A 27,348-nucleotide genomic window follows, 5' to 3' on the forward strand; every position below is an offset into this window, starting at 1 on the left:
ATCCATTCTGCTGATGGCCATTTGAGTTGTTTCCTGATTTGGGCTGTTATTAAGACATTCTCGTACATGTCTTTTGGTACACAATTTTGTTGAGTAAATATACCTGGGAATGGAATTGCTGGGTCTTAGAATAAGACATTTGTTAAGGTTCAGCATATATTGCCATTTTTACAAAGTACCAATTGACAGTCTCACTAGCAATGTACGAGTTCTATATTCTTGCCAAGACTTGGTGTAGCCTTTCTAACTACTTGAAAAACACATTCCCGGGGCCGTCCCAGTGATAGAGTGGTTAAGTTCACGCACTCTGCTTCGGTGGCCCTGGCGTTCACAGGTTCAGATCCCTCGTGCGGACCTACACACTGCTTATCAAGCCATGCTGTGGCAGGCATCCCACATATAAAGTAGAGGAAGATGGGCACGGATGTTAGCCCAGGGCCAATCTTCCTCAGCAAAAAGAGGAGGATTGGCTACAGATGTTAGCTCAGTGCTAATCTTCCTCACTGAAAAAAAATTCCCATTGGGAGAAATTAGAGATGGAAGTAGGAAAAAAAAGAAGAAACATTGTTTATTCTTACTCCAAATTAGGAACCATATCATTTTATATTTAATGTTTATTCATTTCTTCCTTTTGCCCTGTCTTCCCAACCCAAATCAGTATTTTGAGAATATTTACTAAATTCCACCCAAGAAAAAAAATGTACATAAACGAGCAGGAAGAAGACTTAAATAAAGGGAAAGATATCTGTGCGCGTGGGTTAGAGGACTTACTATTGTTAAGATGGCAATACTTCCCAAGTTGAACTATAGATTCAACAATATTCCTATAAAAATCCCAGCTGCCTTTTTTGTGGAAATTGACAAGATGATCCTAAAATTCACATGGAAATGCAGGAGACCAGACTTGAAAAAGAGCCAAGTTGGAGGACTCACACGTCCCAAAGCTGTAGTATCAACAGTGTTGTACTGAAATAAGTATAGATATGTAAACCATGAAATAGAACTGAGAGTCTAGAAGTAAACTTTTTCATTTATGGTTAGTTGGTGTTCAACAAGACAATTCAATGGGGAAAGAGTAGTCTTTTTTTAATGAATAATTCTCAGACAACTGGATATTGGACCTCGACTTCATACCATATACAAAAATAACTCAAAATGGATCAAACACCTAAATGTAAGAGCTAAATTTAGAAAACTCTTAGAAGAAAACATAGATGTAAATCTTCATAACTGTGGATTAGGCAGTGGTTATGTAGTTATGACACCCAAAAGAACAAGCAACCAAAGAAAAACTGAGAAATTGGACTTAATCAAAATTAAAAGCTTTCGTTGTTTAAAAGACACCCCATCAAGAAAGTAAAAAGACAGCCCTCAGAATGGGAGGAAATTTTGCAAATCATATATATGATAGGGGTCTAGTATCCAGAATATATAAAGAAATCTTACAACTCAAATTAAAAACCCAGTTAAAACAACCCAATTTAAAAATGGGCAAAGGATTCAAATAGACGTTTCTCCAAAGAAGATATACAAATGTCCGATAAGCACAGAGGAGAAAGTACTCTGCAAACTTTACACCCTCTAGGATGGCTAAAATAAAAAGATAGACCATTACATTATTGGGGAGGATCTAAGAAATTGGAATGCTCCTATACATGCCCAGTGAGAATGTCAAATGGCCCAGTGACTTCGGACAGCAATTTCCAGTTCTTCAAAAAGTGAAACATAGAGTTACCGCATGACCTGGAAATTCTATTCCAAGGTGTATATCTAACAGAATTGAAAACATATGTCCACATGACAACTTGCACATGAATATTTATAGCAGCATTATTCATGATAGCCAAAAAGTGAAAACATCCCAAATGTGCATCGAATGATGAGTAGATAAACAAATGTGGTATATCCATACAACGAATATTATTCAGCCATAAAGAAGAATGAAGTGCTAATACATGCTACAACATGGATGAACCTTGAAAACATGTTAAACGAAAGAAGCCAGCCACAAAAGGTCACATATTACATGATTCCATTAATGTGAAATGTCCAGAATAGACAAATTCGTAGAGACAGAAAGTAGGTTAGTGGTTTGCTCAGGACAGTGGGCAGAGGGGTTGGGGAGTGGTTGCTAATGAGTATAGAGTTTCTTTTGCGAGTGACGAATTAGATACTGGTGATGGTTGCACAACTTTGTTTTTGTTTTTTGTTTTTTGTTTATTTATTTTTCCCCCAAAGCCCCAGTAGATAGTTGTATGTCATAGTTGCACATCCTTCTAGTTGCTGTATGTGGGACACGGCCTCAGCATGGCTAGAGAAACGGTGCGTCAGTGCGTGCCCGGGATCCAAACCCGGGCCGCCAGCAGCGGAGCATGCGTACTTAACCGCTAAGCCACGGGGCCGGCCCACAACTTTGTGAATATACTGAAATCCACTGAATTGTACATTTTAAAAGGATGAATTTTACAGGATGTGAATTATATCTCAATCAATAATAATAATAATAGAATGAGGAGAAAAACTCAAAAGAGTAGAATAATGGGGGAGTAAAATTTATTATGTAAGCATAATCATTTGTAACAGTCAAATTAATGGAATAGAAACAAAATTCCAGAAAGGAATCCAAAAATATGCAAGGAAAGGGTCTACTGAAGAGAGGACCTACTTAATCATAAGATATTGCCTTTTAATATACTGGTAATCAGTTAGCTCATATTTTATATTGGGTTTGCCCACGTGTGGTTTTGTCCTCTAAGTATATCAGATTGCCCCACATTTATATCTTCCTCTAGAATAAATATGGTCATTGAATCTAAGGGAGGTAAGAACATGCTCAAGATCACATAGCTAATGTGTATCCAACTCAGGTTTAAGGGTACAAGAGAAAAAAACCCATGGTCCCTTTGAAGAAATAACCCATAGGGCCAGTAGTAGTTCTCAACCAACCAGGAACAATGCTGCCTGCCTTAGACACATTTGGAAAAGTCTAGGGACATTTTTGGTGTCGCAGACTGAGCTATGGAGAGGTGCTATTGGCATTTATTGCCAAGAGGCCAGTGATTTTAAATGTTCTGCAGGGCACTGGACAGCCTTAACAACCAAGAATTGTCGTGCCCAAATCCAATAGCAGTCTTACTGAGAAACGCTGGCAATGGTGGACTGAAATTTTGCAGGATGCCTGCCTTTGGAAGATGGGGAATGACAGAAATCTTAGGATGGAAATTGGAAGGGACAATGCATAATGAAAGGAAGTCTCTGGGCACCACCTCTTTCTGTAGGAGCAGATGGAGCAGAGCTGGAGAATCAAGGAGGCCTGGTGTGGGCCCCCTGGGGTGGGGTGGTGGAGGCAGTGTTAGTGAAGGATTCCTAAGAGGCAAGTGAGTCTCCAGGGGATGGGCCCAGCAGGCACTGCCAGTTACTTATAATTAAACACAGTGAGTCCCTTGTTCTCTCTTTACATTCCTGTTACCTAGCATTCCTTTTTTTCTGTCCTACTTAATACAGAAGCTAGAGTGGATCAGTGAATAGTGGTTAAAAGTACAGTCTTTGAAACCAGAAGAGCCAGGGAGTTCAAATTCTGGTTCCTCCACTTTGAGTTATGTAACCTCTCCGGGCATTAGTTTAGTTTCCTCAGCTGCAGAGTAACTGTTAAATTTGCCTCTGTTTCTAAAAGAGGGAGGTGAGCAAGCCTACTAAGTCTGTTCTTCCTCTCAGAAGTTACTGATGTGGTGTATGGAAGATGCTGTGGTTTAAGTGTTGAGCATGAAAGGAATTTGAATTCTTCCTAGCCCAGGTTTACTTGTCTCTTTTGAGTCATTGTGATTGCATCTGAGGTTTTCTACCATGCAAACTACATACCCTTGGAACTGCTGTAATAGCAATAGTTAAGGCACACCTGAGTCCTCCTTCACTAAGCCCCAAATAGTTCTGGCTGAGTTCTGTTGTCCAACGTTGGATTTAGATGTAGCACCACTAGTGCAAGAGAATGCCAGGTTAATTTAAATTAATATAGATCAACATGTTCTTGCATTCTCTTATGGTAGCCTCTAAAGTAGTATCTTATGAGGAGGTAAGGCTGGTTAGTAGTTGACTTGGTAATAGTTAGAGGTATAATAACTAAAGTGAAGTATAATTTTCCCCTGATTAGAAATCACTGGCAAAAGGAAAGGGAAGAAGCGTGTATACAGCTTGGCACTGTGTTTGCTGCGTGACATACTTTTTTTGCCTTAAAGGGAGTCAGTACTAAGAGCTTCCATAACTCCTGTGGGAATAGACTAGCCTTTGAAAATGTAGTTTACGTATGATTTTACGTACGTAATATTGTAAACACCACAGAAGAGGTCTTTAAGATATAAGCTGCAGTTTTAGGTTTCAGTGGAGACATGTGCTTAATATAGGTGAAATGAACACTGAGAATGTCGGAGTTTATTCTGTTTTTTAAAAAAAGCTTTTCAAGAGCAAAACCACAGGAGTGAAACATGTTCCTTTTCACTCTGCAGTATAATCCAAAGTAAAATATTAGAAAAAATAACCTTCCAAATAGGAAAAATAAGACCTTTTAAACTAAAAGATTGATAGTTAAGTTCAATTCTTAGACATAAAGTATTAAATTAAAGAGATACTATGTGAAATATCCACAATGTAATGTTTTGGATAGTATAAATTAGACCAAGGTCATGGGTTGTATTTTTCCATGTTTTATCCTACCTTATGTCACTTAACACCTAGTTACTGCTGAAAACTAACTGAATCCATTCTTAGGGCTATCATTCTGCTTGGGGGACCCTAAACTAAGAAAACTCTTCATCTCTGTGACCTTGAAGAAGACGCAGGGAGGGGGAAGAAGTTCTTCAATTTCAAATTCTCCCAGCCCATTGTAATTATTTGGAAAGTGTAAGTGTGGGGAGTAGCAGTAATTTTATTTTATTTTTCCCAGGAAGGCAGATTGTATCAGCATATCCAGGAAATCTAGGAAGATTAGGAGTTGGGCCGGCCCCATGGCTTAGCGGTTGAGTGTGCGCGCTCCGCTACTGGCGGCCCGGGTTCGGATCCCAGCCGCGCACCGACGCACCGCTTCTCTGGCCATGCTGAGGCCGCGTCCCACATACAGCAACTAGAAGGATGTGCAGCTATGACATACAACTATCTACTGGGGCTTTGGGGGAAAAAATAAATAAATAAATAAATAAAATTTAAAAATTTTGAAGATTAGGAGCTGTGTAATGGGGTATAATGTGAGTTAGGAGATCAACTCTGGCTGAACATCATTTTTATTTCTGTCCTTTATTTTCAAAGATTTCAGTTAACACCGGAAATGTTATTTATGAAGTTGCAGACTCAAACACATTTTATTGATTATAAGTTAAATAAAAGCTCATCAGCTAAGTTGAAAATTATATTGCTATTTAAGCAGGTGAGTACATGCTGTATTCTTTGAAGCGTAAGTTCTGAGTGGTTAGCACCAGAGCCATTTAAGACAAAGTGTCTGCTGCCTTTTGTGTCTCTTTCTTTATACATAGATGCTATCCTGGTTTTTTAACCAGTCCTGAGACTTCAGAAAATTTGTAGCTCATAGAACATTATCTGTTCTGATTGATACCTTTCTGGGTGGACTTATGAAATTTTATTTGAGTAATAATACAGTAATTGCTTCAAACCTTAAGATTACATGGCTGATAATCTTGAGAAATCTGGATTAAGACTTGATAAAAATATTCTCTTTGAAAAAGACTGGGGCCGGCCCCGTGGCTTAGCGGTTAAGTGTGCGCGTTCCGCTGCTGGCGACCGGGGTTCGGATCCGGGGCGCGCACCAACGCACCGCAGCTCTGGCCATGCTGAGGCCGTGTCCCACATGCAGCAACTAGAAGGATGTGCAGCTGTGACATACAACTATCCACTGGGGCTTTGGGGGAAAAATAAATAAATAAATAAATTAGAAAAAAAAGAAAAAGACTGGAATGCAGTTGGTACAGCTTCAAAATCTCTTTGGCAATGGTTAATAAATATAGCTCTCTAAATCTAATTCTATTTTGTAAAAGTGATTCGAGTTATCGATATATAGTGGTTATCAATAGTAGATAATTGTAATACTCTTTCCACCCACATCCTTCACCCTTTTTAGGCTTTCTCTTTCCTCAAAAGAGTTAAATCTAATGATGCCGTCACAACCTATTGATCCTTCATATCCATTAATGACCTTAATTAAAGTTACCTGCTACATTTTCTGAGAAATTAAATGAACTACACACGTTTACTTTTCTCTTTCATGCCGAGCTGTAGATTTTTATTGAAGAGGTTCTAAAAATGGTTTCTAACAAATTCTAAATTTTAACAAAGCATATTGAAGAAGTCCAAAAGGACAGCCACACAGTGAGGTTCATTTGTAAAGTTCAAGAGAATCAGTACAAAGGTTTTCTCCAAATTGCTTTTATGCTTTTTACCACCCTCAAAAGTAAAGATTTATGTTTGAAACCAGATACTTGCTGCAATTCTGCAGTAAGAAAATGCCTTAGAACTGAGCTAGCAGATTAGACTTAAATAGCAATTATGCTTCTTGCATTAATATTAACTGGTATTTTATATAGTAATTTAATTCAAAATGGGTAACTGCGTTGTCTTTAAAATTCAGTATCACCTCAAGACTAAGGGATAACTACTTTCCAATATGTTTATTTTTTTATTTTTTTAAAGATTTTATTTATTTTATTTTTTCCCCCCAAAGCCCCAGTGGATAGTTGTATGTCGTAGCTGCACATCCTTCTAGTTGCTGTATGCGGGACTCGGCCTCAGGATGAACGGAGAAGTGGTGCCTCGATGCGCACCCGGGATCCGAACCCGGGCCACCAGCATCGCAGCGCGCGCACTTAACCACCAAGCCACAGGGCCGGCCCTCCAATATGTTTAAATGCCCAAGCTCACTGATTTGTCTGCAGTTATTTGGCTGCTTTTCCTACTATCATCTTTGAAATTATTAGGTTGAACCACAAGAAATTGCCCTTTTTAGGTCGAAAATAGTCAAATATTGGCAGTTTCATGTTTCAGCCTCGTAGTTGAAACAAGATAAACAGACCACTTACCTCTGTGATTCACTCTGACTGCCACTTCTAATTTAGTTGACTTCTTTCTCTAGCACTGCTCCTGACTCGTCCGCTCAGTCCTTATTCCTCTGCTCACCAGGGAGGATTGCAGTTGGCTCTTTAAGATGAGTGTGTTGGAAGAACTACTTTTCACTTGTCTCGTGCTTGCCCTGTGTCTCCTTGGGCTCCTTCACCCATTCATCCCTTCCCCACTCATTTGCCAATGAGTACCGTTTTATTTTATTCTATTTTATTTGTTTATTTTTTTTGTGAGGACGATCAGCCCTGAGCTATCATCCGTGCTAATCCTCCTCTTTTTGCTGAGGAAGACCGGCTCTGAGCTAACATCTATTGCCAATCCTCCTCCTTTTTTTCCCCAAAGCCCCAGTAGATAGCTGTATGTCATAGTTGCATATCCTTTTAGTTGCTGTATGTAGGACGTGGCCTCAGCATGGCTGGAGAAGCGGTGTGTCGGTGCACGCCCGGGATCCGAACCCGGGCCACCAGTAGCAGAGCGCGCGCACTTAACGGCTAAGCCACGGGGCCAGCCCCAATGAGTACCGTTTCAAAAATAAGATACAGATATTGTTACCCAGTAAAGGGTTAAATGCTTTAAAGTTTAAAGTACATAGTTTCTTGGTATGGTGTAGAAGAAAAAGCACTGAACTGGAGTCAGAAAACCTTGATCTGCCTCCTACTGAATGAAAGGCCTTAGAAAAAGTAACTTAACATCTGTAGAACTGTTTCTTTATGGGTAAAGTGTAAATAGTACATCCTTTTACCATATTCATCCAAAGTTAGGATCAAATGAAATCGAGCTATTAATTGCTAATTTTAGTAATTCTTCCCTTGTTTGAGTATGACTAGGATGCTTAAATCTATATGAAGGAGAGAATTCTGTATAATCTGAGCTTTATAGCTGTCAAAATGAAGGTTGATAATCTCAACTCTGATGTTCATTAACATGTGAATGGATAAATTGTGGTATATCTTTACAAAGGAATACTATTCAGCAATAATAAGGATACATAAGTTGGAGATTTGTGTGTGTGTATGAGGAAGATCAGTCCTGAGCTAACATCTTCTGCCAATCCTCCTCTTTTTTTGCTGAGGAAGATTGGCCCCTGGGCTAACATCCATGCCCATCTTCCTCTACTTTATATGGGATGCCGCCACAGCATGGCTCGACAAGCGATGCATCGGTCCACGCCCGGGATCTGAATCTGCGAACCCCGGGCTGCCGAAGCGGAGTGTGTGAACCTAACCACTACGCCACCGGGCCGGCCCCTAAGTTGAGGATTTTAAGTGCCTATTCCCAGTATCTTCAAGTTGTATATGTGTTATTTAGATGTGTTTCCTTCTGGGACTCTTCTTGTCGGAACAGATGACAATGGTGAGACTTGAGATTTCTACTTCTTTCATTAAATAACACTTGCCTAGAATGACGTAGCAATTAGTAGAAAAGTTAGGGTCTAAATGTCAACATTTCTTCTTTTCCTTGATAATTTTTCTTGATATTCTTGGAATGAGAAAAATTTTTTTTTTTATAATTTTTTTAATTTATTTTTTCCCCCAAAGCCCCAGTAGATAGTTGTATGTCATAGTTGCACATCCTTCTAGTTGCTGTACGTGGGACGCGGCCTCAGCATGGCCGGAGAAGCGGTGCGTCGGTGCGCGCCCAGGATCCAAACCCAGGCCGCCAGCAGCAGAGCGCGCACACTAAGCCACAGGGCCGGCCCGAGAAAAATTTTTTTGACAGAAGCTGATTGGTTTGTGATAAGAAAAAGGTAGAGGGCCGGCTCCGTGGCCTAGCGGTTAAGTGCACGCGCTCTGATGCTGGCGGCCCGGGTTCGGATCCCGGGCAAGCCCCAAGGCGCCACTTCTCCGTCCAACGCGAGGCCGAGTCCCACGTGCAGCAACTAAAAGGATGTGAACCTATGACATACAGCTATCTACTGGGGCTTTGGGGGGAAAAATGAATAAATAAAATCTTTAAAAAAAAAAAAAAAAAAAAAGAAAAAGGTAGAAAGTTGCAAAATAATAAAGTGGGTGCTGGAAAAATTAATGTACAGTAATATGCAAATGTCAATTTTTTAAAAACCATCTTTAATGAGGTATTATTTATATACAATAAAATTCATCAGTTTTTTTGTGTGTGTGTGTGAGGAAGATTAGCCCTGAGCTAACACCTGTTGCCAATCTTCCTCTTTTTTTGCTGAGGAAGATTGGCCCTGGGCTAATATCCGTGCCCATCTTCTCTACTTTATGTGAGACGCCTGCCACAGCATGGCTTGATATAAGCGGTGTGTAGGTCCACACCCGGGTCCGAACCCGTGAAGTCTGGGCCACCGAAGTGGAGCGTGCAAACTTAACCACTATGCCGCCGGGGCAGCCCCAAAATTCATCAATTTTAAGTGTATAATTCCGTGAGTTTTGACAAATGTATATAGTCATGTAAGCATACCACAGTCAAGGTGTAGAATATTTTTGTTACCCCCACAAAGTTCCCTCATACCCCTTTGCTGTCAGTTGTCTCTCCATTCCCTGCAACCATTTATCTGTTTTCTGTGGCTATAATTATGTCTTTTTTAGAATTTCCTATAAATGAATTCACACAATATACAGTCTTTTGTGTCTGGCTTATTTAACATAATGCTTTTGAGCTTCATCTGCATTGTTGCATGTATCAATTGTTTCTGTGTATTTTCTCTCTTCGTCTTATTTCCCTTACCTTTCTGAGTGTATGGAGCATATTCATAATAGCATTTTTTTTTTTTTTCTGAGGGAGATCAGCCCTGAGCTAACATCCGTGGTAATCCTCCTCTTTTTGTTTTTGCTGAGGAAGACTGGCTCTGAACTGACATCTATTGTCAAATCCTCCTCCTTCCCGCCCCCGCCCTGAAAGCCCCAGTAGATAGTTGTATGTCGTAGTTGCACATTCTTCTAGTTGCTGTATGTGGGGCGCGGCCTAAGCGTGGCCGGAGAAGTGGTGCATTGGTGTGCGCCCGGGATCCGAACCCGGGCCGCCAGTAGCGGAGTGCGCGCACTTAACCGCTAAGCCACGGGGCTGGCCCAAGGTCCCTGGTCTTCTATCATGGCCCGAAGCGGAAGTCTCTGCTAAATGTAGAATACGCACGTGTTGGTATTTCTAGGAAAAAATTAGGATACATGGGTAATCAATTCTCAGTGTACTTAAATATGACACACTTCAATGTCTGCTTTATTATTTGTAAGACATATGTTATAACTTAAGTGATGTACTTCATTGTTCACACTAACCTAAGCTTAGTGCTATTCTCTGGTCAACTTGAAATTATTTACATAAAGAGCATTAATTTGGAGGGCCAGCCCCGTGGCTTGACGGTTAAGTGCACGTGCTCCGCTACCGGCAGCCTGGGTTTGGATCCCGGGCGCGCACCGTCGCACCGCTTCTCCGGCCATGCTGAGGCCACATCCCACATACATCAACTAGAAGGATGTGCAACTGTGACATACAACTATCTACTGGGGCTTTGGGGGGTGGGGGGAAGGAGGAGGATTGGCAATAGATGTTAGCTCAGGGCTGATCTTCCTCACAGAAAAAAAAAAAAAACAAGAGTATTAATTTAGGATTATTTGCAGCAACCTTATCCAGAGTAGTTTCCCATCAATGACAGGTATGTTAGTGTTCTAATTCTAAGGACATTTGTTAGCCATCTGTATTTCTGATTGATTAATTTATCTTTTGAACTGTATGATGTTTATATTTTTTTAAATATGGATTTGCTGGCTTTCTAATCTATGTCAGAAAATGACTGCAACCGTTTCCTATTTGTATTTGTGGTTGAGAAGACCCTGAAACAGTTCTTAACCCTTTGCGAGCTGATTTTTTTTTTTCTTTTCCTCCCCAAAGCCCCAGTGCATGGTTGTATATCCTAGTTGTAAGTCCTTCTGGTTCTTCTATGTGAGCTGCCACCACAGCATGGCAACTGACAGACGGGTGGTGTGGTTCTGCGCCTGGGAACCAAACCCAGGCCACTGAAGCCATGAGAGCATGGAACTTGAACCACTAGGCTGTCAGGGCTGGCTCGTGATCTTTTGAATTTATGGCTTGCTCTCTATAACAGAACAATTGTTTGGACATCTGTTTTGATTGACCTACCATAATGTCAAAACCAGGCCAAATATGTAGTTAGTTAGCAGTTAGAGAAACGTATGTTTTAATCCATTTGTGTTTTATGGAAGATGAACCAAGTAGGGTGAAAAATAAGACTTTATTATGGATATGCTGTTGCTGTCTGGTAGAAGTTTTAGGGAAATGGTAACATAAAATCAGACCCTTAAGAGGGAAATTTGGGGCTCTAACTGGCTCTATCTGTGTCTTATGTGTAAAATTATTTGCACCATAGTTAGTTGGAATGAGTATTGAAGTTGAGAAACCTAGATTCTGGTCTCAGCTGTGCCACTCGTTACTGTGTGCCTGTAGGCCAGTCATTACCTTTGTGAGAATCTCCTAATCTATAAAATGAAGATAGTAATAAACATCCTACCTACTGTAAAGGGGTGGTAGACTGTTAAATGAGGTGGTATTGATGAAAATGTTTGAGGATGCTTTTGTGCCATGGAAATATTTGTTGTTAAACTTTATTTTGTATGTTATTAAATCTGCTATCCACACCTCGTATGACAGAATACAATGCAATATATATTTGTTTTTAGTTATAGTCCATACACTTTGCTCTGCAAAAATATTTTATGTGGGAATGGAAGAAACAAGACATAAGACTGATTGATAGAATGGAGACAGAGGAGATTGCTGTCTTTTTCTACTCCTTTTTTCTTAGTATTATTTTGTTTCCCTCCCCATGATTTTCCAGGCAAAGAGTGTATACAGCAGTTAGCAGAAAACACCAGGTATTTCAGGAGACGTCTGAAAGAAATGGGCTTCATCATCTATGGAAATGAAGATTCTCCAGTGGTGCCTTTGATGCTCTACATGCCAGCCAAAATTGGGTACGTTTTTTTGCAGATTACAATGGGTCTCTCATTAGACTTAGGGTTTCCGTGATGTGAGGCTCAGGCTTGTGTATTTTGTCAGGGAAAATTGTCTTGGCCTCATTATGTTAACCTTCATTTGCTAGATATGCCATAGATTAAATAGTAAATGTTTAATTTTGTAAATAGTAAATAGTACTACTTTGTAATAGTAAAACTAGTACTATTTTGTAATTTGTAAAATATGTTAACTTGTTAGTCTTTCTGTAAACAAACATTTGAGTTTAGTGCACTCTTCTAGGGCATTGAGACAGATCAGTAAACAAATCACAAAAATAAAAATCCCTGTCCTCGTGGAGCTTACGTTCTAGAGGGGCAAGAGTCAGACAACCGTAATAAATAAGTAGATGATGTAATACGATAGAAGGTGTTGAGTGCTATGGGAAAAACCAGAGCAGGACATCGGGGGTTGAGAGTGCCCTGTGGGCGGGCAGATTTGCAGTATTCAATGGGGTGGTCAGGGTGAGCCTCAGTGGGGAGATGACAGCTGAGCTTGAGGGAGCTGAGAGTTAGGCACTTGGAGAAAGAAGCTTCTGTGAAAAGGCCGTAACACAGGAACAGGCTTAGCTGATGGAAGAACAGCAAGGAGGTGAGTGGAGCTGAAGTGCAGTGCCCAAGGGGGAGCAGTGAGCCACGAGGTCGGGGTATGTTACTGCTCAGTTACCAGACATGCAGATTACACCAGCTGCTTTGGCTTGTGCAAGGTGTATATAATGGAAAGCCTTGCCCCAGAATAGCTTTCAAGGTATTTGAGAAGTCCAGATGTATAACAAAACCAGAAGACATTTGAAAAGCAAATATGAAGTGAACAAATAGAATTATTTGCAAAATAGTCATGGGCAAAATTGCACCAGAGATGTAAAATAAAGGAGTCATCTGCTTTAGTATAGGCTCAGTAAGAAAGACACATCTTTTCAGGTTTGTGAGTTTTGGCTAGATCTTAAATATAAAATTGGATAAGGATCATTTCTCAGGTTTAATTGAACTCATTAAAGGAGCAAATTTTTCTCTTTTTTGCTGAGGAAGATTGGCCCTGAGCTAACATCCATTGCCAATCTTCCTCTTTTTGCTTGAGGAAGATTGTCCCTGAGGTAATGTCCGTACCATCTTGTTCTATTTTGTATGTCTGATGCCACCACAGCGTGGCTTGATGAGTAATGTGTAGGTCTGCTCTCGGGATTTGAACCCACAAACCCTGGGCTACTGAAGCAGAGCATGCAAACTTAAACCACTACACCACCAGCCCCAAGGAGCAAATATTTTTATTCATCTTTGAATCCCCACTGCCCACCTGTTGCTGGCATCAGAGGGCACTCAGTAAATGTTTGTTAAAGTGAATATAGGAGGGAAAATTAAATTGGAGAACTTGGAAGTACGGTGATTTCAAAGATAGTAGGGGGAAATTGGGAAAAGGTGCTCACTGAGGGAAAAAGAGGAGTTCGGTTTTCCACAGGGAGTCTACGGGCAGTTGGCATTATGGCCTTCAGAGAGGATGGTGGAAATGAACCCAAGCGAAGGTGTAGATTTTCCTCATTCTTCTTTAAATGGAATTATCATAAATGAACTTGAAGAGTTATCCGGTCTGGAGGACTGTGTCTAATCTGTTCTATACAGTTAAGCTGACTGTGTACATTATAATTAAGATTTAGAGAGGATGAGGCAGAATTGGAATAAAGCACTAGGCAGTTTGGGAGCATGTGCTGAAGATGCAGGGCGCTCAGGCTCATCCTGACACAAAGGAAGTACGTTGAAGACGATGTGCTGGTACTGGAGGGAGTGCGGAGAGGCTGGTGCTAATGTAATTGGCTCCTAATGTAACTAAAACCTGTGAGATTTTTTATTCTCAAACAAATGATTTAAACAGCTAAAGGAAAAGTCAAAACCGAATAAGGTAGGTCAACAATAGGAAAAGACAAACAACAACATAATTTATTAAATACAATTTACATGCAAGTTAGAATTGTGTTATTTAGACAAGATACAGATGTGGAGTAAGGTCACCTGCCACCAGTTTGGCTTGGGGTGGGGTGTTAAATAAGAATTGTGTAGTCTGGGTAATTAGCTGAAGCCTGGGGGTGAGCTGGCCTCACAGACACCAAAGGAAACCCTGAATTCCAGAGACAGCTTGACACCCAAGTTGATCAAAGAAATGCCTGGTCTGGAGGGCTAATGTTGGTCGGCCATTCTGCCAGCATAAAGATGTCCATGTTACAGCAGATCCTCTGCATCCTTAATCTTAAGAATTTTTTAAACTGCCAAGCCTAACATTTCAAGGACCAGGTTTTAAACTCCAGTTCATTCTGAACCGCTGTTACATGTCAGGGGCAGTTTAAGGCTACAATTGCAAATTACTTTAGGCAAGCTTTATTAAAAATTGGTCTCTGCCAACTATACTCTTTCACCTTTGTGAAGGAAACCACTTGGGAGAAGACCACTTTAGGGTTGAATAAAAGCAGTCTTTGTGAGTTGTCAGTTTTAACTTTAAAAGAAGTGAGAGGGAATTCCTAATAGAAGTCTCCAGTGCCTGTATGGCCTGCGAGTTTAAATCATTCGGGAGCACAAGGCTCTGTACTGCGTGCTTTATGACTCTTCCTGTTTCTTTTCCTTGTTCTCCCTTTGCAGCGCCTTCGGACGGGAGATGCTGAAGCGGAATATTGGTGTGGTTGTGGTGGGATTTCCTGCTACCCCAATTATTGAGTCCAGAGCCAGGTTTTGCCTGTCGGCAGCTCATACCAAAGAAATACTTGATACTGTGAGTAGACAGTTGCACTTTGATATAAATATACCTTACACTAAGAAGGCCTAGCATTAGATGTTAGCTCAGGGCTGAGCTTCCTCACAACAAAAAAAAAAAAAGAAGAAGGCCTGTATATCTGGTGAAATTAATCATCTGTTGATCCTGATGTTCTTTGAGCACCTGAGATATTTGCTGGTAAAATAGAGGAGGGAGTATGCAGTGCTGCCTAAAACATCGCTATTTACAAAAGAACTGCAAAACGGTTAGCATCGCCCACCAGACCCTGCATGATCCGGGCTCTGGGGAATTTTCTGGCTTCGTCTTGTTCCACTCTCCCTCATTGTGGCCTCTACAACTATGCAGTTCACTTTCTACTCCAGCTGTTTCTACTCTAAGCTTTCTTGTATGTTGTTCTGTCTGTAGAGTTTTCTCTCTTGAGCCTTCGCTCCCCTTTGCCTGGCTGACTCCTACTCATCCTTCATATCTCCACTTAAAGGAAACATGCTCAAGACTATTCCTAAACCCTCTTGCTTGATGTTTCCTTGGAATCTTAAGATTCCTCCTTAGTAAGTTCTTCACACCTCTAGTTATTGAATGGCAATCTTCTCCGTTAGATAAATCTTGAGGTTGGGGAATGAGTCTGTTTTGCTCATTCTGTGTCCCGAGGACCCACCACAGTGCCAGGCACATAGTGGGGGCTCATAGTTATTACTGAGTTTAATTATTTAGAGTCTCTGAACACATTCTCATCTTTAGATGTTCTCTTAATGTGCTATTATTTCACACCTAGGAATTCAAACTTAAGTATTGCTTTCTGGGAGTTTGTAGAGCTCTACAACATGATATTTGCAAAAAATTAGTTGCTAGAAATATCCACTAATTCATTGGAGAGCTACTAATCTTAAAGAATACTATTATGAATGCGTATTTTTAAAAGTTCATTATAGGGCTGGCCCCGTGGCTTGGCGGTTAAGTGCGCGCGCTCTGCTGCTGGTGGCCCGGGGTTTGGATCCCGGGCGCGCACAGACGTACCACTTCTTCGGCCATGCTGAGGCCGCGTCCCACATACAGCAGCTAGAAGGATGTGCAGCTATGACATGCAACTATCTACTGGGGCTTTGGGGGATAAAATAAATAAACAAAAATTAAAAAAAAAAAAAGTTCATTATAACAATTTAATTGACATTTTATATTTCTGAACAGCTGAAGACTGATTTTTCTTCCCTATTTCTACATAGCAAAATTTCTGAGTGTATTTTAATCACATTCTGACACTGTGAAATTCGATTCAGTTTATTGACATTGTATCTTTGTTTTTCTTTTTCTTTATTTTGATTATGCCTTTCAGATTTTGTTTTTCAATAGATTTTCCCATTTCTCAAAACTCATACTGGTGAATTTCTGCATTGATTATTTTTTTTTAACCCAGTAATATCAGCTTCTCTTTTTACGGAGTTAGTAATTTTATTTATTTATTTATTTTTTCCCCCAAAGCCCCAGTAGATAGTTGTATGTCATAGCTGCACATCCTTCTAGTTGCTGTATGTGGGACACGGCCTCAGCACAGCCGGAGAAGCGATGCGTCGGTGCGCGCCCAGGGATCCGAACCTGGGCTGCCAGCGGTGGAGCGCACACACTTAACCGCTAAGCCATGGGGCCGGCCCCCGCTTCTCTTCCATTCTACTCTGTTTGGATGTTTAGGAGTTTTGACACGCCTTTTAAAAAATTATCTGTGTCACTATAAGCGGTAGCTATAGTAATACACTATGTTTTCTAACAGCAACTTTGACTCCTGAGAACTGTACACATTTGTGAAAGAATTTAGATGTAACCAGGATGTCTAAGTTAGATTTCTGTTGCCAACAAACATGTTTGCCAATTGAGAATTCTAATCCTTTTCATAAGATCCATTTGAGAGTTTTATTTGCCTTGCATTTAGTTTTTTTTAAGCATAAAGTGCATTTTTTTGAAACCATAGGTTTGTTGAAGTCATTTTGTCTTATGATGTTTTATGGGACTAAACATGAACATTATGAGATACAAATGAATTTTCATTTAGTAATGGACCCTGTGATATGATTCAATATGTAGAAAATGCCACAAAATCTGCAAAGAAGAAAACAACTTGCTAGAGCTAATAAACATATTTGGCAAAGTTGCAGAGTAAAAGATCAACACACAAAAATTAATGTTTCTATACACCAGCAATGAACAAATGAAAAGGAAATTAAGAAAATTTCATTTACAATACCATCCAAAAGAATAAAATACTTAGGAATAAATTTAACCAAGGAGGTGAAAGACTTGCATACTGAAAACCATGAAAATATTGCTGAAAGAAATGAAAGAAGACTTAAATAAATGGAAAGACATCCCATGTTCATGGATTGGAAGATTTAATACTGTTAAGATGGCAGTACAGGGCCGGCCCTGTGGCTTGGTGGTTAAGTGCGCGCGCTGTGATGCTGGCGGCCCGGGTTCGGATCCCGGGTGCGCATCGAGGCACCACTTCTCCGTTCATCCTGAGGCCGGGTCCCACATACAGCAACTAGAAGGATGTGCAGCTACGACACGCAACTATCCACTGGGGCTTTGGGGGGAAAAAATAAAATAAATAAAATCTTTAAAAAAAAAAAAAAAAAAAAAAAGATGGCAGTACAGTGAGATCTATAGATCCGGTGCAATCCCTATCAAAATTCCAATGGCCTTTTTTACAGAAATGGAAAAGCTGGTCCTCAAATTCATATGGAACTGTAAGGGGACCCAGAGAGCCAAAACAGTATTGAGAAAGAAAATCAAAGTTGGAGGATTTAAACTTCCTGATTTTAAAACTTACTACAAAGCTACAGTAATTAAAACAGTGGGGTACTAGCATAAAGATAGACATATAGACCAATGGAATAGAATTGAGAGTCCAAAATAAACCCAAGCATCTTTGGCCAATTGATTTTCAGTAAGGGAGCCAAGATTAGTTAATGGGGAAAGGATAGTCTTTTCAACAAATGGTGCTGGACAACTGGATAACCACATGCAAAAGAATGCAGTTGGACCCTTACAACATGGATGAACCTTGAAAACATTGTGCTAAGTGAAAGAAGCCAGACACAAAAGACCACATTTTTATGAAATGTCCAGAATAGGCAAATCCATAGAGTCAGAAAATAGATTGGTGGTTGTCAGGGCCTGTGGGGAGGGAGGAATGAAGTTATGGGAATGGGGTTCTTTTTTGAGGTGATAACGCTTTAAAACTGAATAGTGATAAAAGTTCTCCAACTCTGTGAATATGTTAAGCAGCACTGAATTATACACTTTAAAAAGATAAATTTTGTGGCATGTGAGTTGTATCTCAGTAAAGCTGTTATTGGCTCAGGGGCATAGCTGTCCTAGAATATTCTCTTATGCAAGGACCATACTCACCCCTATAATTAACACTTTTTTTTTTCCTGAGAACCCATCTTACCCTGTGATCCAGAAGTTTAGTATAGACTATTTGTTAACAAATGCTGATACTTGTAATGGTTCCTTATTCCTAATTTAACCAGGTAACCCCACATAATGGCCAGCAGTTTCTAGTTACAATTTTATCTTTTATGTAAATAAAACCTTTTCATCTGAAATATTTGTTATGAGATGAGGAAATCTTGTAATCTAGATCCCTTTGGGCTACTGTGGGTTTTTTTCTGTCCCTATTCATTTTCTTTTTACATTGAAAAAATATTCTTCTGAAGTCAAAGTTCATAAATGTCCTATACTTCGTGATTTTAATAAGTCATGTGTTGTTTTAAATTAATAAGTCCTATATGAGAGGTCAGGGGAATAAATGGTTAATGGTTTCTCTCAGCTGAAATTCAATCTTAAATTGTTTCCATATGGAGCTTTCAATTAAATCGCTTCTCAAAGGTACCACTGTTCTGATAGCATATTGAAGTCCAGCTCTTATTTGCTTTTTGTATTTTTCATATTTGGAGTGGAGAATATTTTTTTCTAATGCTAAAATAAATAAGGAATACTATTTATTGGTGGTTTTTTCTCTCTACAAATACTGATTTTTAAAAGTTAAATTTAGTAACAGGTAAATGAGTCTTTTTACTAATAATCAACTGATTGCCTTTTCTGAAATAGAAGGTGTGCCTTTTCATATGGAGTTATAGCCAAAAGAGTAGACAGAAGATTGATAGGATGTGGTGGAAATTTGGAGAGTCACACTCAGTTACAGGGCTTCTACTGCCCGTGTCACCGTCTCAGTCTAATGAGATGGTGTCATAGATGGAGCCATTGTCTCCAAAGCTGAGTCCCATTCACTCCAGATTTGTTATTAGATCCACCAGGTAACATCCACAGGTGCTTGGGGAGTGAGTAGCAGGGCTGCAAAGCTGCCAGGAATTGAAAACTGCATTCTGTGACCTGTGCTGGGTGCTTTTATTAGAAAGACTTAGAACCTAAGGAGTCCAAAATTTTTGCTGTTTTCCTTGGATTTCTCTGAGAGGTATCTGGGGCTTAGAGTTTCCTTTTCCTTCCATTAAATTTTTTCTGAGAAATTCTGAATATATATCTCTTTCTTATATTGGGATCCTCTGTTCTGACTTCTGTGTGCTACTTTTTGGAAAGGTTAACTCTGTGAACTATGATTCATGTACTTTGCTGTATGTATGTTATAGTTTAATACATATAAGAAAACATACATGGATTACCTCTACCAGGTAGGACTAGTGTAGCAATCAGAAAGAGACTTCATTTCATAACTTGTCCTAGTGTTTGAATTTTTTATAAGAAACTTACATTTTCTTTGAAAAATACAAGAGCAAGTTTTACAGAAAAGAAAGAAAGTTATACAGAGATAATTAGAGTTTTGATGGGAAGACAAGGTAATATCTCAAGGTTAGGATTTTGGAGTTTAAATCCCGGCTCTGCGCTTCCCTTGCTCCCTTCTCCACACTCGGTCCGTTACCTCCCAAGGGTATTCTCCTAGCGGCTTCCACTTTTTCTCACTAAGTCTGCGCAGCAGCCCACTCTGGGGACTCTCTTCATCTTGCATCTAGGAAGCATCTCAGCGCAGACTTCTCATTCATTTTCTGGTAGTGTGATAATAGAAAGAGCAAGTACTGAAGTAAAAAAGGGGAGACGACAAATTATAGCCCGCCTGGCAAGTTTGGGTGTGTATTCCTTTTTCAACCAAGCATATCCTACTTTGATGAATTATACCCGTTATCCTGCATGCCTGCTATTCACAACCCATTCTGCATGATCCGCCTGACGGCCTTGCTCAAAGAGCAGCTCAGTGCACAGCTGTACTGTAGTCTGAGCAGAGTAAGTGGCGAGACGTGAACTGTCCCATCAAAGGACAACCTTGCCATGATCATTTTAGAAAAATAAGGCTCCAGGCATGCCTGCATCCTGCTGGCTAACTAACCTCTGCCCTGTCTTCTATATTTTAGGCTTTAAAGGAGATAGATGAGGTTGGGGACCTATTGCAGCTGAAGTATTCTCGTCATCGGTTGGTACCTCTACTGGACAGGCCTTTTGACGAGACTACGTATGAAGAAACAGAAGACTGAGCCTTTTTGGTGCTCCATTAGAGGAACTCTCCCTCACCCAGGACAGTGTGTGCCCTTTCTGAGCCAGTTCCAGGAACAACACTTCTGTGGCCATCTCATGTGAAAGACACGCCCTCAACTACTGATGGTGGCCACCTCGACTCAAAATGGCATTTTGTAAATAGTAGAAAACTGCTTCATACTCTTCCCTTGCTCCATTTCACCTTTAAAGAAAGAAGTGTCTCGCTTTGCTTTTTTGTCCATTAAAAAAAAGTTTTATCTGATAATTGTGAAATCATGCTGACCCTAGCCCAACTCGGTCTAACCACACAGGCCATTACCCTCTCTCAGCCACCTCGCAGACTGGGGCCCATCGAAAGCTCCTGCTGGCCCTGGCACTGCAGCCTTGAGACTCGTGTGTCCCCCTGCCTAGGGAGCAAGTGCCTTCCACTTACTTCCAGTCCAGGTCTCAGAGGTCACCAACCTTGGACTCCTTAGTGAACCAGTCAAGGAATCACCCAAAGTGTTAAGTTTAGTCTCAAGTTTAGCCATTTAAGAAAAACAGTAAACTCTCGCATGGCTAAAATTCCCCCTCTTTGTGTAACTCCCCCTGGCCGGGTGCCTCCCGAGGCTTGGTCTTGTTCCATTTTGTTCTGGTCACCAGATTGATTTCTTCCTTCACCATCAAATATTTCTTCATAATGGTCACCATCTGAGGGTTTGTCCCATTTCTGGGTTCTTCCCAAGCTCTAAGCCAGGACTCCCACCCCGTATTTAAAACACGTAAATTATTTTAAAAGCACCCACATCCCACCCTGGTCAGACCTCTGTGGTGAAGCTGACTCTCCCACCTCACCGTTCTGTGTACAGAGCTGCTCAGTGGAGGGCCATGCACTCCTGCTCAGGTGAGCGGGCGGGGCGGGGCAGGCAGTGTGGAACAGTTGATGACTACCTGCAGAATGTCCGTGGTATGGTTCTTATTGCTTTCTACTTTTCAAAATTATGATGGCCTCTGCCTGGGTCTGGGTCCAGATTAGGATTTAAACTGATAAAGGAAAATGTTGGTAAATCCTCTGCTCAGAAATGATTTGTCACGTTCCTATTTAAGGATTAAAGTTGTTAACTTACCCTCTTTAGAAGCTGACCTATTTAAATATAACTCGTCTTGAGTGCTAGTTCTCTTTAATTCTTGATATCCTAAGACGATTCTAACTTGGCGTCTGGGTCTTCAGATCTCCCTCTCTTTCCATTATCTTTTTTTTCTGGAGGAGTTCTGAACACGTATCTCTTTGCTAAACTGGGATCCTCTATTTTGACTCTGGTTTCGTACCATGTAAGGGGACTTCTTTCAGAGAGCTTTATGCTGCTTGACCAAAGAACAAATGAAAATCACCATGTTAAAGTTCTTTTTTTCTGTTGACCAAAGCTTAAGTGAAGAAAACTTTTGACTTTATTATACCCAAGATCAGCTTATCTTTTGGTAGCCATCAAGTATTATAGGGGAAGGACTGGGAACAGAATGGAAAAACATTGAGTGAAAGTAGTTTTGCACGTCTCTATTTTTGAAATCACTGCTTTTATTGGTAAAAACTCTCAGTCCAAGTTCCCCTGGGCATCTTGTATCAGCTGTGGTATGTGTGTGCAGATCCATGTTGTGGAGGGTGTAAGCAATATTATCGTTTGTGAAGTTTTGTTTTCATGTCTTAAGTTTTATCTTTGGTCGCTCTCAGCATCTGAGAGTCTTAAGCCCTTAAAATATTCCAAGGTTTTATTTTACTTTTTTAAAGAACAGAAAAGGGTAAGTAAAAGATCCAAGTAGAGATGCAGGGACTATATTTAGCATGTACAAGTTGAAGTAAAAAAAGAGATTGTAGCAACTAAGTAACGAGTCCTGTAAAATGAAACACATTGCTAACCTTTCCTGCACATCTAGTTCCTCACCATAGAACCCATTAGAATACCAGGTAGCTTCTGCCCTGCTGTTACTATTTAATGGGGTAGAGTTTGCAGGAGTCACAAACTGTAAGCAATGAACTTATCCGCTAGTCTTGTTATTTTGGTTTGCATGAAGTCACTGCAATTTATAATGTCAGTTCGTGTGGGCATTTAAAAATATATATATCACTTTGCTAATGCAAAGTTAATTCAGAATAAATGTACTTAAGTTACAAGTTTATTTTGAAGAGACAAAACTGTGATCTATCCAGGACCTCTACTTTCTAGAGGACCAAGCATTATACATGCTGGTTGTCTCTTCTTGAAACTGTACTATAAATCCAGGGTCCAGTCCTATCACATGTATCATATTTAACCAAGCACTTGGGGAAATACCAGTGTATATCAATACAGTCATTGGGAATGAGTAGAAATCTGGGAGGGATAAGTATTGTTTAGTACATGGTTTAACACAGCCTGATTAAAGAACCTGATGGTGCCAGCTAACCCTTACACCAAAGCTGATCACTGGAGTCCGTCAGGAGAGCTGTGACTAATCTTCATCACTTCTTCCCATCCCTCTCTTTATTTGGCATTGCCTTTATCCCCCTCAGGTCTATAAGACCTTTTTCTGCAGATCACGTCAGAAACCAGAAATTGATAACTAGGGCACGTCAAGATCACACACCAAGAATGGATTCAGGGGCAGTGGTGGGTTCTCCTCCCACCTTTATTGTGAAAGCTTTACCCCAGAATGGGGTGTATATTCTAGAGCAAGTCAGTGTTGAAGGAGAACATTCAGGGGCAGGGTCTTGGGAGCATTTCTTAAACTTTTTGCATTGCTTTGGAAAATTTCTTCCCTTTAAAAGACATTCTGGTCTCCAGAACCCCAAAGTACTGCTTGCTTGTTAGAAGAACTCAACATCTTGGTCCTTTAGTCACTATCTTAAACTCTCATGATAGGGTGAGGATTTCAGATGGTCAGACGTGCTTCTTCCTCATGTGGTCGTGTAAGGTGAACAGAAATATCCCACATGACCACTAAGGGCTGTGTGTTTGCCTAATGTCCTTTCAGAGGCCAAGGAATTGATTATTCTTCCAATGATTGTCTCTGTAATCCCTCCTTCCTGTATTTGGCCTTTTTTTCTTTCTGTACCTTCCAGTTCTTGATTTTTAGAATTCTGGCTCCAGAGAAAACTGGTACGTGGTGGTACTGTGTTTGGAATATCACTAGATCAGATACCCAGACACCTCGTCCACTCAGCCTTACGTTCCAGGAGGGGACAGGGAACTTCTTTCTTCCCTACTTGAGGGAGTCTGTACCTAAGTTTCTTATGACTAGTACGGTCTAGCTGCATTTTATCGTGTATAGTACACTTCACTTCCTTCTTGTGAGTGGAGACCAGGAGGGAGAATGGCTTATGTGGAGGGATTTCCTGGCTTCTCACGGAAGGGGAAAAAGTGATGATGTCTCCCACTACCTTCCTGTTTCTCCCCCTCTGCCCTTTGCAAACTGACGAGGGTCTCTGGCCCGTAGTCATTCTGGACTGGGCAGCAGCACAGAACTTGTAGTCAGGCCATAGGCAGTGAAGAAAGAGGATCTGGGTAATCCTTGTTTTTTAAGAAAGTGTAGGGATGTGGCAAAACCGCCTAGAGAAGGTTGAATACAATTGACCGTCTCCTGGTTCTCTTCTATGAAGCATTGCTGTGACCTGATTCCCAGTGTGTCTTTCCTTTCTTGGTGTTCTAGGCAAGCCAAAATGGGTTTTAATCTCTACCTACTGTAACCTGTGTGGTTAGAGAAGGGAGGTGAGCAATGGGTTTCCTTCTAACTGTGTGCCTTCATGCAGATCAAGAACGTTGAGCATTTCACACAGGTGAAAGCAGCAGAGCCCAAAGGCCTTGTGAAGCAGTTAGGAAACTCAGGGTTCTTCCTGGCTCCTGAGCAGCTGTTGCTTAAATGCAGCCCCAGAACCTAGAGACGTGCTGCTCCCTGCTTAACATGGAAGCTCAGTGCCCAGAAGGCCTCTTCATCCATTAGGCCAGTTAGTCAGAATACCTTCCATGTGGAGAAAAGCATGCCCATTCTCTCCTCAGCTTTATCCACATGATATGTTGTGTTCAGGCTCCTAGCCAATTGCCATGTGCCCAGATAGCCAAATTAGAAGGCTGGCGTCTGCCTTATCATACAGAAGAAATCCTAGCACTAGCCAGTGATCCCTTGCCTTTTAATTGTGTAGAAAATGTTGTTGCCCCTTCTATCTTTTCCAGTGACTTCTGTTTTCTGAGGTCTTTTGCTATAGATTGAGTCTTTTCTGGGGAGGAAACCAGAGGGGCTGGTGTGAGCCCTTATTGAAAATGTTTATTCTGGTCTTCTCTGGTGAGTCTGGAGGTATCACATACCCAGTCCACCCTTGGGAGTGGCTCGGTGTGGGGAGCTGTGGGCAGGGTCTGGTTTACTACATAGTACCTGCGGTAAATGGCCTTCAACTGTGATTCTTTGTGGTATGACGAGTTCTAATAAACTGACCCTAGAGAACGCAGTTGCTCTTAAACTGCAGTTACTGTGTTTTTAATGAAGGCATACCCCAAGCTCTGCTCTTCTAGAGCAGTTGTGGGGAGGTTGAATGAAAGGTGAAAACGAGCAGTGCCCTGATGATGTGCTCAGTGTCCTGCCTCCTTGCCGTCTGCAGTGGTGAGTGGACTCTTCGGTGCACAAGGAGCCTTGAGCCAACTCAGAGTCTGCTTTTCCCAATATAATTCTCAAGTCTCTTGTGCAAAGCTTGGTCGCTTGGCCCAGGCCTTCCAGTGGAGTGTGGGGCATGTCACTGACTTGGGTGGAGTGGTAGCTTGTCTTCACCTTTCACATTAGGTCTTGTTACTCGGTGATGTTGAACCAATGGTTGGAATGATGAAAAGTATCCTTGATGGTTCTTCACAGAATACTGGTGCAGTCACCGTGTCGATTCAGCCAGCGTGCCCACACAGTCTTGATGATCCCTCTCTGTATAAAGGTAGCTAACGTTAACAGAAAGGGGGAAGAGAGAGAATACGAACAGAGAAATAGCTTGTGGGAAGCTGAGATCTGTTTTGTTGGCCTGTATTTTTCCACTGACCAATTAACCTGTAAACTGGAATTTGCAAGAGGTGCTGTGATAACCCCTCTCTGTTGCTGTAATGCTCACGTAATCTGAGAAAGTGAGGAAAGGGGAATGTAAATAAAAATTTAAAAATTTTAGTCATGTGTTAAAATGTCACTCTTTCTTTCTCCCTTACCCCCGTCTCCCTTTTTACCAGGTGATTTTTTTTTTACTTTGTTGGATGACTGAAGCTATCAATAGCAGGTTGGGATAAGTGTGTCAGTTTTGAGAGTGCATGTTAAGAACCGAAGGGAACTTCTCGATATGACTTCAGAATCATCCCATGCAAATATATTGTTTTCCACCAATAAAACATTCAGAAAGCTGTGTCTGCCTTTATTCATTCAGCCAATAAATACTGAGTGCTATTTCCATGCCAGGGACTGCACTGAACATTACCAATAACAGCAGCAAACAAAGAGATACGTTCCTACTTCCTAGTAAATAAATAAGCACGTGAACATGTATATTTTACAAACTTAAGTGCAATGAAGGAGAAGTAAAGAGCATGATCAAAGATTGTAACCAGTATCTGGTTTAGTCAGGGGTGATAGAGAAAACTCTTCTAAGGAATGGAGGATCTGAAAGAAAGTGTGGTTGATGCTCCGTGAGCAAAGGGGAGAATGGTGAGGTGGTGCCTCAAAAAATTAAATGTTGGGCCGGCCCCGTGGCTTAGTGGTTGAGTGAGCGCGCTCCGCTGCTGGCGACCCGGGTTCGGATCCCGGGCTCGCACCGACGTGCTGCTTCTCCGGCCATGCTGAGGCCGCGTCCCACATACAGCAACTAGAAGGATGTGCAGCTATGACACACAGCTATCTACTGGGGCTTTGGGGGGAAAAATAAATAAATAAAATCTTTAAAAAAAAAAAAATTAAATGTAGAGGGGCTGGCTGGGTGGCGCAGTGGTTAAGTGCAAGCGCTCCGCCTCGGCAGCCCAGGGTTCGCCAGTTTGGATCCCAGGCGCGCACCAAGGCACCGCTTGTCAAGCTGTGCTGTGGTGGCATCCCATATAAAGTGGAGGAAGATGGGCACAGATGTTAGCCCAGGGCCAGTCTTCCTCAGCAAAAAGAGGAGGATTGGCCTGAATGTTAGCTCAGGGCTGAGCTTCCTCATGAAAAAAAAAAAAAATTACAATACCAAGTGTTGGCAAAGATTGAGAATGCAAAATTCTACAACCATTTTTTTGAAAAAACAATTTGGCAGTTTTGGGGGGAGCAATTTCATTCACTCAAGAGAAGTGAAAGCATGTCCACACAAGGACTTGCACTTGAATATTCATAGCTGCTTTATTCATAATAGCCTCCAACTGGAGACACTTCAAATGCCATCGCAGCAAATGGATAAACAAGTTGTAGGATGGTCACGTGATGGAATACTACTCAGTAATGAAAAGGAACAAATTACTGATACCTTCAACTAGATGTGAAACCAGCAAACAGCTATTGATGATGATTAAGCAGCTGGTAACTATGAAGGATTGGAATTTGCCGATTCAAAATATGTCTCTGCCTGAATGACATTTTGGCCCCCACCCCCACTAACTAACCAAAAGAGTTTGGGATGGGAGGCCTGCCCCCAGAACAGGCCATCACCATAGACATCTCCGGTGTCTGAGTGGGTCTGTGCTAAGCCCATTCTTAGTTCTGGTTACCCTTTGTGAGAGACATTTACATTTGAAAAGCAAATCTCCATCTGTAAAGGTATCTTCTTCCCTGTACCAGGAAGAAGTGGGGGATGGCCTTACCTAGAAACTTATCAGAACAGAAGATGAGGACTTAAATCTGCATGATAAACTTACCCATTGTTAATTGTGCTGTTTAGGTAATATGCTATCTAACTCCTACTAGATTCCTATAGGTAACATCCCCCTGGAGTCAGGGTCACCATGGTAA

General features: G+C 41.1%; 1 protein-coding gene across 6 annotated transcripts in view; it reads left to right on the forward strand.

Moving 5' to 3' along the window:
• SPTLC2 (serine palmitoyltransferase long chain base subunit 2) overlaps positions 1 to 25,783 on the forward strand; it is a 133,220-nt gene extending 107,437 nt beyond the window's left edge. For all 6 annotated transcript variants that reach the window (XM_087448122.1, XM_087448123.1, XM_087448124.1 and 3 more), the window contains 3 exons: positions 11,933 to 12,068; positions 14,733 to 14,862; positions 20,283 to 25,783. In XM_087448122.1, coding sequence (XP_087304248.1) covers positions 11,933 to 12,068; positions 14,733 to 14,862; positions 20,283 to 20,402 — 386 coding nt within the window. In that variant the 3' untranslated portion in view covers positions 20,403 to 25,783. The remainder of the gene's footprint in view (positions 1 to 11,932; positions 12,069 to 14,732; positions 14,863 to 20,282) is intronic.
• The last annotated feature ends 1,565 nt before the right edge of the window (positions 25,784 to 27,348 follow it).

The sequence above is a fragment of the Ceratotherium simum genome, chromosome 24, assembly GCF_057802395.1.
Source record: "Ceratotherium simum simum isolate JZ-2026a chromosome 24, ASM5780239v1, whole genome shotgun sequence".
In the NCBI taxonomy this organism is placed as follows: domain Eukaryota; kingdom Metazoa; phylum Chordata; class Mammalia; order Perissodactyla; family Rhinocerotidae; genus Ceratotherium; species Ceratotherium simum.